Source organism: Apteryx rowi, unplaced genomic scaffold (genome assembly GCF_003343035.1).
Source record: "Apteryx rowi isolate R43461 unplaced genomic scaffold, aptRow1 scaffold_26, whole genome shotgun sequence".
In the NCBI taxonomy this organism is placed as follows: Eukaryota; Metazoa; Chordata; class Aves; order Apterygiformes; family Apterygidae; genus Apteryx; species Apteryx rowi.
This window is the reverse complement of record NW_020448974.1, coordinates 2,716,767-2,729,175: the sequence shown is the minus strand read 5'-3', so window position 1 is coordinate 2,729,175 and position 12,409 is coordinate 2,716,767. Positions and strand designations below refer to the sequence as shown.

General features: G+C 37.8%; 1 protein-coding gene across 2 annotated transcripts in view; it reads left to right on the top strand.

Moving 5' to 3' along the window:
* Positions 1-2,122: 2,122 nt before the first annotated feature.
* The window catches only part of HELZ (helicase with zinc finger), an 88,885-nt gene continuing 78,598 nt past the window's right edge, over positions 2,123-12,409 (top strand). The window contains exon 1 of one of the 2 annotated variants that reach the window (XM_026067469.1): positions 2,123-2,324. In XM_026067469.1, the coding sequence (XP_025923254.1) occupies positions 2,160-2,324 (165 nt within the window). In that variant the 5' untranslated portion in view covers positions 2,123-2,159. The remainder of the gene's footprint in view (positions 2,325-12,409) is intronic. The other variant, XM_026067471.1, reaches the window with a different exon arrangement.

Below are 12,409 nucleotides of genomic sequence, written 5' to 3'. Positions count from 1 at the left end.
GGGGGCAGCTTTGTTTTCGTGCCGGGAGGGGCGGGGGGGCCGCCAGCGAGCGCCAGGAAATAACAATAAAAATAATAATAATAATCAAAAAAGCTGTTTTACGTAGGGTTAGTGGAGGGGTGAAAAAAACAAACTGTAGGACTCTAACAGCTGCTTTCAAATTAACCCTCAGAGCAACGCAGCCGGGGCGGATGAGCTTGTATTTTTGTTTCCTGCAGAAGGGCTTTGTCAGGGCCGAGTGGCTGGAAGTTGGGAGATCTCACACACAACCTGGGATCGCCTTTCGCACCACACAAGTCTTGTGAAACTGAAAATAGCAAAGTTTGTGCTGCAGGTTGCAATACAATCCTTCCCCCAGCAGACTGTAATTTTGTTTTTTAGGGGAGATCCCCAGGGAGGATTGTTTGCGTGAGCRATGTTACCCCTCTTGAAGTGTTTGATCGGTCATGGCCTTTTATTAATTTCCAAACGAGCGAACAGTTGTCTGGTTTCAATGCATTGTTAGTCAGGCTGTTCCTTGATTATAGGAATACAATTAAACATATCATTGATGGATGTTAAGAAATAACTGCAGGGAAACAGTTGCACTTTTGCTTTCAAATTAATGACAAAATGAGTAAGAGTAAGTTTTAAAATAACATAACATATTCTGTTTTCCATTGAAAAAATAAAATAATTCAGTTGTAAAGGACAAAAACATCTGAAAAATGAATCCTTGTTGGCAGATTGAATGTGTCATGACTAGTCTTGTTGGGATGGTTTGAATTGTTAGGGTCTTCCAATGTTGTTATTCTTATAAACAGTGTAATTGAAACAGGCTAAGAATAAAATAAAAATCCCCCTTTTTAAAAAAGACACATTCWGTTTTAAAAATGAAAATATAACCAAATAAATGAGATGAAACCTGGCAAGTTTGCATTATTTTCCAAGATTGATTGGAAGAACAGAGAGGTTTTTAARTAAAGTGTTTTAAATTCAAGTGTCTCAATGTTTTGAGACACAGCAGATCATGAGTGAAAACTTTCTTTTTTTAATGGCAGAGCTGGTTTGATTGGGACAGTCTGGATGCTGCACAGCTCCCTGTCCCTCCCTCAGGACAAGCCCCTTCTCAAAGTGCAGCTGAAACTTCCATGAAGGAAAAATATATAAGGGGCCACCATGTTCTCCTCCCCTCCCCTCCTCCTAGGGATGCASGCCGAGGGACTCGCTCTTAGAGGAATCAGACTGTGGTGGGCTTACCTTTTACAGCATAGAAATCCTGAGTGGCAAAAGCTGAGTCAAGCTTTCTTTGTTGCACTTTATTAGTATAGAGCAGTTTTTCTTTATTGATAAGTGAAGAAGCAATTTACATGTTATGACTGAGAAAATTGAGTTCTCTCTGTAATTTGTTATGAAAGTACAAATCCTAATTTTTTCTAGCTGAAATCAAAGTTCTGTTATCACTCCTCACCTACATGAATGTGACTTATAAAACACAGAGTGTACATTTCCCCTGCTTTAGTTCATATTATGTATGAATTAAATAATAGCTGTTTCTTTTGTTGTTGTTGTTGTTGTCTTTCCCCAGCAAACTGAAAATTAAAGAGAGACATGGAAGCAGCATGTTAAGCTGTATTTTGTCCCATTTCTGCTTCTTGATCTGTCATGAAGGATCTTTTCCCTTTGGGGAACCTAATTGATTTCAGAGGAGTTGTTCCTGGGCTTTGGGATCTGTATTAAGGATCTGGATGCAGGATAAGGGCCAGGGTTTGGAAAGAACTTCTGCTTGAAGTTCAGACTCATGGTGAAATTCACATCTTGGAGAAAAATATAAGTAACAGTGTTAGAAGGTTTGAAGAGGTGATATTTCGTAGTGGATAGGGTACTGGACTGGTGCTTGAGAGACTTGGATAGCCCTAYGCAAATCACTTCACCTGTTTATACTTTTTCTGAAGGACTATAAAATAGGAATAGTGAATCTTACCAACTTGTAAGGAGTCTTGACGCCTATGGACAAAAGAGGCAATGAGCTATGAGCTAGGTGATATTATTATTATTGTTGTTTTCCAGCTGTTTGTTAATTTAGTAGTCTGATGAAATGTTTTCTCCAATGTAGGCARTTATTTTTGTTACTAAAACCCCATTAGCATTATAGCTGGATATTCTTTCTGACTTTCAGTATGKTTTTTTTTCTTGTTTTAGTAACTGTTTACCACCATTTTACATTTGCTGTTGCACTTTATTCTAGGTGGTTTCATTTTAGTAATGGCAGAAGCAATTGCTGGAGCAATTCACATTATTTGAAAGCCCTTGAATCTTTCACCTCGCTGGTATTCCCTCTTGAGGTCAGTGGTACCTAGATAGGTCTGATAGCAGGAGTGAAATCTAAATTGGAAGTGTTTTATGATAATTTAAATCCTGTCCCCTGTGTACAGCCTGAATAACTAGGGAAAGCCATGGGAACGTGGAGGATGAGAAGGAAGGATGGAGTCATTCTGCTGTAGCTTACGGCTAGAGCAGTTGGACAGCTGGCATTCCCCTCTTTCTTGTGGATCAGTAGGCCAAGAGTTTTAGTACACGTGTGAATCCTGTCTGTACTTTTTCCTAACGTCTCTGGGGGAAGGAGATTCAGGGCTTCTTCTGTTATTCTCTGGAAGCAGATCCACAGTATTCCTTTTTCCTAGTCCAAGGTTGCTAGAGGCTCATCATGTGGAAGAAAATAGCAAATTTTGTGTTCCAGATCACAGTCACCCTCTTGCTCACTATCATGGCTGTTGTTTAATCGTTTCTCACTTATTTTGAAATAGTCCTAAGGTAAGATCCCATTATCACTACATGATAAATATATATATTTCCCTTTAAATGGAAGTATTATGGATAAGATTATCAGAATGAACAAGACTTTCCTTTTTTTTTTTTTGTTTTGTTCCTACTCATCTTGCCATTTCTTCTGTGGCCTTTGGCAGCAGTCAGCACTTCTCTTTATGTATGTCAATGGCATATATTTAAAGACACAGCATTATATGTGTTTAGTTTCTTTCTCTCTTTGATAGACTCCTGAAATCGTCATCCCTTTTTCTGCAGGAAAGAAAAGAGAACAATAATATTGAAATAGCGATTGCTTTTTAAAAAAGTTTGCACGTAACATTGTTATGGGGTAAAAAAGCTGAGAACTGCTTAGTCTTTTGGAAATTTTGACCAGGAATCTGGGGCGGAAATTTTGACTTATTATTTTGGGGGAAAAAAAAAAGAATACCCTTACAGATAATGAAGTTAGGAGTCTGCAAGGTCAGATGGCTCTCTGGAAATAGGCTAGCTTCTGGTGATTTTATGAGGGTGGTATAGGTATGTAACCCAAGTTCCTTTTTGTAAAACAGTTTTGCTTACTGGGCTTTCATCTTCTCTTCATACAAATGTTTATAACATGAGGTTTCAATCAGAGGCAATCATTCATGTCTGAAAACACAGAAAAGTGAATATTACTGTAGGAAAAGAAGTGCTTAGGAATTTAAGCAAGCAAATTGTAATTACCATGGGTCAGAATTTGTTTTTCTGTTGCATTTCCATTTCACTGATTATTGATGTTAAAGGATACCTATTGTGGCAACAACATCATATCCAAATATTTCTCTACAATTTTATATGCAAATTCAACTGTCAGCATTCTAAGAGAAAGGCACTGGTTATTTACCTCATCTTTCCTCTAAATACCAAATTGCACATTCATGACAGGAAAGCCAGATAAGAAATTATAGGTTTCACTCTTCTTCCTTCCTCAGTGTAATTTTACTACACTGAGAGGTTCCGTTTCATGACTAAAAGGTTTGAGTGGTTACTATGGCCTCATCCTAGTTCTAAATCAGTACCAAACTACCAAATTTTCTAAGTGGTTTGGACTCTTTGTYGGATGCTAGAAGGCTCATCCCTCATACTTTAGCAAGAAGGTGATTTAGAGTTAACAGCACTTAACTATACTGATTTTTCAAGAAGCAGTAGGTACATAGTGCTACTGAGTCAGCAGCAAGAATTTTTGTGATTTTGTGTAAAGAAATGTTTTGGAGATGTTACTGTAAACCACTATGTCATTTGTTTCTGTTAGTTAGATACCGCTTGTATCAAGAATGAGATGACTGAGGTAGATGTTTTTTAATCTTTGCCCTATATGCAGTCTGGGGAGATAGACTCATTAACCTTCCTACTGATCACAAGCAGGACAGATCATGAAATTAAGAGCTGTAATGACTAAACAGTGGGGGGAAAAAAGAATAATAAAATTATGGTAGATATGGAATTTGTTAAATGTTGGAGCTGCAGGAAGTAAAGGGCAGAAATATGAGCAGTGTGTGGATTGCACTAAACTGGTCCTGTGGTAAGTAGGGTAAGCGTTATTCAGATGATCTTTCGGTCTCTGAATTGCACAGTTTTTTTTTTTTTTTTGCATACTTATGTATTCTAAAAATACTGTATTCATCAAAACACTAAAAATTACACTGTTTAAATATGCTTAGAAGAGCTTTCAGAGCTCTATTGCATGGCAAAAGGGAAATACGTAACCTAACAGGAGTTGGTTTTGAGAACSTTGGTTGTCAGTAATGCAGCACAAGTGTTTAATTTGCTGAAAAATATTCAGTGGCTCAGCAAACCAAGAAAGTAGCAAATCTTTGTGGACATAATAAATGGAGAATGCCACAAATAAAAAGCATAGTGGTTTTGGCAGCATATAAAATAATGCTTCTTACTTACATATCTTCTCAGTTACTGCAAGATATTCTCAYTTTTTTCATGATTATTTCATTTCATCCTGGGATACGGGGAGGGAAGGAGGCAGGCAGTGTGCTTCTGTTCCCAAGGAATGTTCCTTCTCCAGCGCTCATCTAAATTCCCCATCAGCTATTTGGGATTCCCAAATACTATTGAACAGCCATGAGATAGCTGCCTTGAATCTGATCCTGTGCCATCTCAGAAGCCAGAATTTGCTGGGTTTTCCTTATTGCCTACACAGGGAGGTCTCTAAGGAGGCTATCTTTGTGTGCAACATACTTCTGATTTTACCCTAAGGCAGCTTTGTAGCTGAGTGCTGTCGTATTTTATTAAAATGACGTTTTTGATTATAGTTGTTTATGCTACTGGTTTGGGGGTAGCTGTACTTTGGCTATATCTTAAGACACTCACACATTTGGAATGGTGCAGGACATTTGTTTTGTCTTCTGAACTGACTGATACTACTTGTCTCTAGTTTTGTTTGTGTTTATTCGGCTGGGCTAGACACCATTTTGCTTCTTCCTTGGTTTTGTCAGAATTATTCCATTAACCTCAACAAGATCTTACTCATTCCTGCTCAAGTTTGTTCTTTGAGTGAGGGTTAAAATACATGACTGAATCTCTAATGCTTTTTTTAAAAGGAATGGATAGAATAAATGCTACTGGGAAACTTGTGTAGTTTAGGATACAAAATTGTAGTGTTGTCCACAGGGTTTGCTGTTTGTGGCAAAGTTGGGAATCAGTATTCTATTCTCAGGAGATTTCTAGAAATTGAACCTGTTGGTAGTATCATGTTCATGCATTTGTGGAGAGGAAACAGGGGAGTTATAAAAGTATTTTCCAGAAACAGAAGGGTTAATATAATTAAAAATGTGGAGTTAGAAGACAACTCCCCAAAGCAGGCTTAGGTATATTATGCCTTAGTATTTGAAACGGTCATGTAAAAATGCATTTCAAAGGTTGTATACAACACAGATAGCAGTTTTTAATGGTGGAGGTTTGTTATTGCTTTGAACTTTAAAAACAGCACACAGAAGTATCATACACGGTTACATAATAGGTATGTTTTTGGGAAAGATGTGCTTGGAGTATCTGTGGGTGGCATCATTGTGTTATTAGATCTGTTGTGGTAGGACCCTTTTGTGCTAAGCACTGTATAAATGCATAATAAAAAAGTCAAAATATTATTCACTACTATAATGAATTTAAGTTCATTACTGTGCTGCAATGAAGACTTAAGTATATTCAAAGAAATTTTTCCAATTTTGTGTCACAACTTTCTGGCTTATTTCTGCATTTGGTTTGTGAATTGTGCACTTTGTTCAGTATTAAGATTTTTGCATTTTTTGCCCTTTGAATGAGTTGAAAGAGTGATTCATGTTTTTCTCAAACAGAAAATGAATTTAGGGTTTGTTTGCTTCGCCCATCTGTACAACCATGATATGTACCTGTAGCTGAAGTCTGCATTTGCACCGGTGATCAAAGCTGTATTCTTCAGTTAGATTTCTGAGTCATGTGGATGTACTGCTTTGCAGTACTGGGACATGTCAAGAGTGGAAAATGTTCTTGTGTGAAAATGAAAGTTTGACATTTCAGGAAAGACTGTTTCAGCATCACTACAAGTATTCCTATTAAGCAGAGAACTTTTGGATTGAACCATTAAGTTTTGCAGCTGCTTAGTTGTTAGGAAAATAAGTTTGTATGGGATTTTCCAAAAGGGGATGTGCTGTGACAAATTATTTCCTAATTTTAACAGTACTTTTATTGCTGAAATCCAAATACGTCTTTAGAGGGAGCTGTGATTTGAACACAAGACTGAAAGTTAGGATCTGCTAATCCTGATTCTGTCTCTGAGACTGATTAAATTTGTGAGCTTTGGTAAATGAACTGTGAGCAGCTGSTCTCTGAAGGCAGTGCTGTATGAGCGGCAAGTTTAGCCAAATGAGCATCATGAAGAACTTCTGTGACGTTTGTTGTTGCCTTTAAGCTTGTGAAATCCGTTCATAAATGTCCCGATACTTGTTGCACCTTGAAGTGAGGCTTGGGGATCTTCTTTGACTCTCCTTTGCATCAATTAGTAACACTATTTTGTACTCACTTGGCGTTTTGGAGATGCAAGTGACAGATGTTTAGTCATGGATGCACAGATGTACCTATATATCATACAGCAGATGCTTTGCAAAAAATACTTTTTTATGACTCAGCAGAGAAGAATATTGGTAATTGAGTGACTGTATAACTCCTTAAGATTAATGGTATTCCCTTTTTTTTTGTGAAAGTTCGCTATGAAACGTTATATTATGGAATGCCCAGGGACAGCTGGGATCAAGGCCCTGTTTTGCTATTGAACTGTTTAAGAAGAGATAGGTTCCAGCACAAGTAGCTTAGAGTTTTAAATGTTGGAATGTTTTTTAGGGTATGAATACTTTTTTTTCTGCAAAGCATGTTGCTCTGTCCTCTGAGTTTGAAGCTTGCAGACTGGTCGTGGTGCACAGGGAGCTAACTGCTCAGGCGGGACTGAGTCTTCCCTTTGGTTTTCTCTGGCAAATTTCAGTAAGAGAAGCAAAGACTGAATTACTTTTTTTTATGCTTTTAAATATATACATATACATATTATATATATATGTGCATGTGTGTGTATGTAATGTGCCTGGTGAAATTGTTACAGGGGTATAAGGTAACCATAGGGCAGTATTATGATTAAAATGTCCTCATCTTGGAAAAAGCATGAGAGAAATTATTCTGAAAAAGCAGTAAGGACATWCAGCTATACAGAATACAAACTGTTGCTGTTAACCAGTTCTTATGAAAGATTGTTTACGTGAAGATTTTCTATGAAGGAGCCAAAAGAACTTTAGGTGGGGCAGAAGCACCACCTATTATTAAGTTACCTGATGCTTACTATTACATACTCCTCGTTTCAGTTGGTTATTACTTGCCAAATGTTAATTATTTGGGTTGAAATTTCCCATGGTAGGTGTCTATCTCAGGCTGGCTTTTTGGGTGGTGTGGAGGAAATGAAGGATTTAGCCAACATGGTTCAATCTTTTCTAAAAATTAGGCAAAAAAAATATTGTTTTGTTCACAGTAAAAAATTCTGAAGTCCTATAGGGCTGCTTTGCAAAAAGTTGCGATGTGGTGTAGTGTGCTGTTTCTGGCAAGCATATACTTGTTATCAGTCCTGTGGAAATCTGCTCAACATTGGTCAAATTAGCAATTTGTACAAATCTAAAAGATTGTCCCTGCAGTGAATATACTTGAGCCTGAGCTAAACGGGATTCCCATACAATTTGAAGACTGGGGCTTCTGTATTCCTCGCTGGTATGAATTTGGGAAAAAAATGAGAGCACAGAGAATCCCCAGGTGCAAAATGCAGACTTTCACAGAATGTGCAGAAGCAGTGTGAAGACAGGGATGGCCGAACAGGAGGACTAAGACTGAAAATACTGTGATTAGAAAGTTTCACTGTTTGCATAAATTGGAAAGTGTTTAATAAATGTGGCAGGGAATAGCAATAAGAAAAAGGAGACAATTCATACTCAAGTCCTATCTTTGCAATACTTCATTTTTTTGTATTTCTAATGAAAGCCCCCGTGTTGTGATACAGAGAAGTGCTGAATACTCATAAGTAAGACACTGGGTGTTCTGCTTTGATCAAATAAAGGGCTGTATAGTACAGGGAAGAGTATAATGGGAAAAAAAATCACTTTTAGTTGTCTTAAGCTGAATATGAGAAGTTCATAGAAACTTTTGGCTTTAACTTTTTTGTGTCTCAATTCTTGGTCTGTGAAGTGGGAGCAAAGTCAGAAGGGTAAAGATATTTTCTTAATACCTGTGAAGTTTGTGAGCATTATTGAAAAGTTCATGAAAACATTAAAATGCAGTCTTGAGAACCAGATTTCAGTAGCATACAGTAAATAAGGCCTTAGGCCCTATGCTGAACTATTTAACTAGCTGTTCATTAAGCAGACAGCCTCTGATCTGCCTGCTCATTGAGCCAGGTGGCCTTTGGAAAATGTAGTATGTGACTAATATAGTTAAAGGCTATATCATAATGCAGACAGACAGGAGGGCCGACATAAGCTTGTACAGATAATTTTGTCATTGCACAACTTTTGAGTACTTTGTTCTGTTTCATCAAGAATGGGTAATGCTTTCAGACAGCTTTCTACAAAAGAGTCATTTAAAAGGCTGGAGATCAAGATACTAGTGATATTGATATGGTAGATGTGGTGGTTGTAAATGCTGAGGCCATGAGTTATTTTCAGATTTTGAGCCAAAGATATTATAGATTTGCTCAACCTCATGAATACCTCATGAAATGCAGCTGATAAAGCTGCTAAATTAGTTAGACAACGCCTAGTCAAGGGATTTGTCTGTGTAGTTTGGGCAGAGGTTTCCGTAGGCTTATTTGTGCCACTTAAATAAGGGCTGACAATCCTAGGGTGCCATTAGGAAGCTATTGAAAAGCCTTATGATTTTTCTTAGCCAATTTGTCCATGTAGAAATGTTGCTGCTGTTGTCTATATAGATTGTCCTCTGCTGCTGCTGTTTCCAAAGTGAAAACAAAAGAGATTAGTAAAGATAATAAAGTGCTAATAATCACCTTAAGTGTCTGTACTGAAGTCATTCCTGGCATGCAGTAAGATCTTAGTTGTTACCATCTGTAATGTATGTGAAGTGATTTAAGGAACACAGAGAATCCAGATGCTGAAGACATTTGCTCTTAATCTGAATTGCTGCTGTATTTTTGTTGYTATTTTGTGGATGGTAAACCATCCACAGGCGCTTGTTCCTTCTTGGTTAAAGTGGAGGTGTTTATCCTATACGTTAGGCTTACAGAGTCAGACTTGAGGCTCCATTTACATGGCCAGAGATCCCTTGTCCTTCTAATTGACTGTCCTCTCTTGGCTTTTCAAAGCAGAGGGATAATCTAAGTATTTAATGTTAGGGGACACCATGAACCTCTTAATTCTTTTTCTTTCTTCCAAAATCARGCACACCATGTTCCTTAGAGGCCTTGTAGCAGAAGTTCTTGCTGCTGTTATGCTATATAATAAAACCCGGAAATAAGCTTTCCTCATTCTGTATGCTCCATTTCAGATTTAGCATCATTTTTGGAATTTAAAGTAGGGTCATTTTGCCTGCAGTTGTACTACATTAACCAGAGTAATTCAGTTATTTCAGAAAGCTGATTGGATTGTCCTCTCTCAAGGGGGGGGGACTTTTGTATTTGGTCTGTAAGGTGTGCATTACATTTCTGAGCACTGTGTATAACTAACATTACTCACTTCAGCCATAACTGCAATAAATGAATACATAAGATCTCTGCTGTTATGTATTTTTTAAAAAAGCAAAAGCACCTTTCATATTAATTCTGTTCTGCACCCTGTGCATAACAGAGGCACAGTCCTTTTTTCTGTGTTCAATGTTCAGTCTTTCACACTGATGGTTAGTGCACTACCATTATCTACTTTCTTTTTATTAAAAGGTTTTGTGAGTTTAGGATTATTTATGATTTATATGTCAAGACACTAGGAAAGTACATTTTTGTGTGCGTCTGCAAGTGGTTTCGATTTTAACGTGCAACTGTGTTTTATTCCTTCCTCTAGGCTTGAATAAAATGCTTGTATTAATGCTTTTTTGTCTTAAGGCAAAGATAAGCTTCTTTTATCACTATAGGTAAGGAAAATAAATAAGATATTTAGTTTTATTTTATTAATCTAAAGGTACTTGAGTGATATTTTGAGTACTGTGAAAACACTTACATAACATTATTTAGAGGTGCAAGCATGCCTTAAGATGGGATCACTAGAGATGCAAAAGCTACTATATAATATGCTTTAGCAGTAGATAGATGTATTATTCTRTATTTTATAACATGGACTGACAAATGTAGGATGTTAGAAGAGTCTGGACAGTTGAACATTAGTGACTCATCTTTCTTAACTAAAGTACTGGCACATTCACAGATACAGTAGCTCACGTTTTCCTTGTGTATTGTTCTTCATGTATCTTACTTAATCCAGCTTATAAAATGAACCTAGAGCTTTCCATGCCTCTATAAATTAAAATATCAGTCTTCTCTTGATAGTTTTGAGGGAGAGGGAGCTAGAAAACTCTTCAGTCATAGGATTGTGTCCTTACCAGTCACCCCAACTTTGAACGTATTACTTTTCTCCATTATGGAAGTCATTAACACGTGTCTCGCAACAGAGTTTTGAGACCTTCATAGGTGAATGGCTTACATCTCAATTTTACCAGTAACAAGTTGCAAGAATTTATGCAATGTGTATTGCTAGTGTCCATAGTCTAAAAAGTTTGCAAACCCTACTTTAGTGAAACCTGGAAATTAATTGATTGATCCTTGAGCAGCTGAACTAATGAATGTGGTTTACTACTTCTATCATTATGGGCAAGAAAAATAAATAAGAATTTTCTTTTACTAGTGAGTGGTATTTTCATACAGTGTTGTCTCTCTGTCTGAATAAATGGCAGCACACGACAGTGTGGGGTAATTGATTGGGTGGTATTAGTTAAAGCCTGGATGATAACTTGTCCTTTCCCTAGGTGAGCTCAATATTTTGGGTCTCTGTTATCTGTCTTGTTACACATTTTTTATAAAACTTGCAGTTGCTTAGTATCTTTGAGACCCTTTAGACTTCTGTGAAATGCAGTTCAAAAGTTACTGGGGAAGGACAGAGCAACCAGCCTCAAAAATAAATATAGTTGACCTCTTCCTGCCTCTTAAAAGTAATTGCTGGGAAGTAACGATAAACAACTGTCTTTTCCCGAAGGATTACCTGAGTTTATTGTATGTTTAAAACTTTTGCCCAGTTTGGTGGCCAGCCTTCCCAACTTGTGAGAAGGGCTGAAGAGTCCCAAGGGGTTAGGAATCACAGCAGTCACCTTACCTGTTTCCTTAGACTGCGCAGGAGGAGTTGAATTCCTGCTCGGCTTTCTGCAGGCTGTGCCAGCTTGACTGGACCAGGCGGTGGCAGGGTGAACCCTACTTCTCGGCTGTCCTGCGATACAGTAGCCTGTTACCGGGAGGACACAGAGCTGAACAGCTTTGGCAAGGAGTATGTGGGTGCTCATTTCTCACAGCAGCACTGTTTGAAGGGTTGTGGATTGTAGTGGGAGGCAGCTGGAGAGGCTCTTCCCCCTCCGTGTTCCCCATAGCAATGGGTCTCATTCATTTGCTTCRGTTTGCAAATCCCGGGATGTGGCTCTGGAAGCATATTCAATTCACAGTGAATTCCTACCAGTCCGACTGTAGGACTGCAAGTTGAACATCATTGCTTCAGCATAAATCTTTACAAGAGATGTTAATGTCTGGTTAAAATATGCAAATATTTACTGACTTGTCTACTGTTTGTCAGCTTGGCATGCRAGACCTTGGATCTGATCCTTCTGTCTTGGCAGACATTGGGAATTTTGCCAGTAACATTAATAGGAACAGCATTGTGCCCTCTAATCTGTTTGTTTATGAAGTACATGGAGAGTTATCTGGCTAGATTCTTTACAGTGAATTGAAAAAGCATCTGTTTGAGATTTTTTAGTAACTGTCGCTTGCTTAACTTACCATTGTCTTAATATATGGACCCTTTGGTTCCATAAAATACATCCGTAAGCTGTGAAGCACAAAAGTGCACTGCCCTGAGTTAAA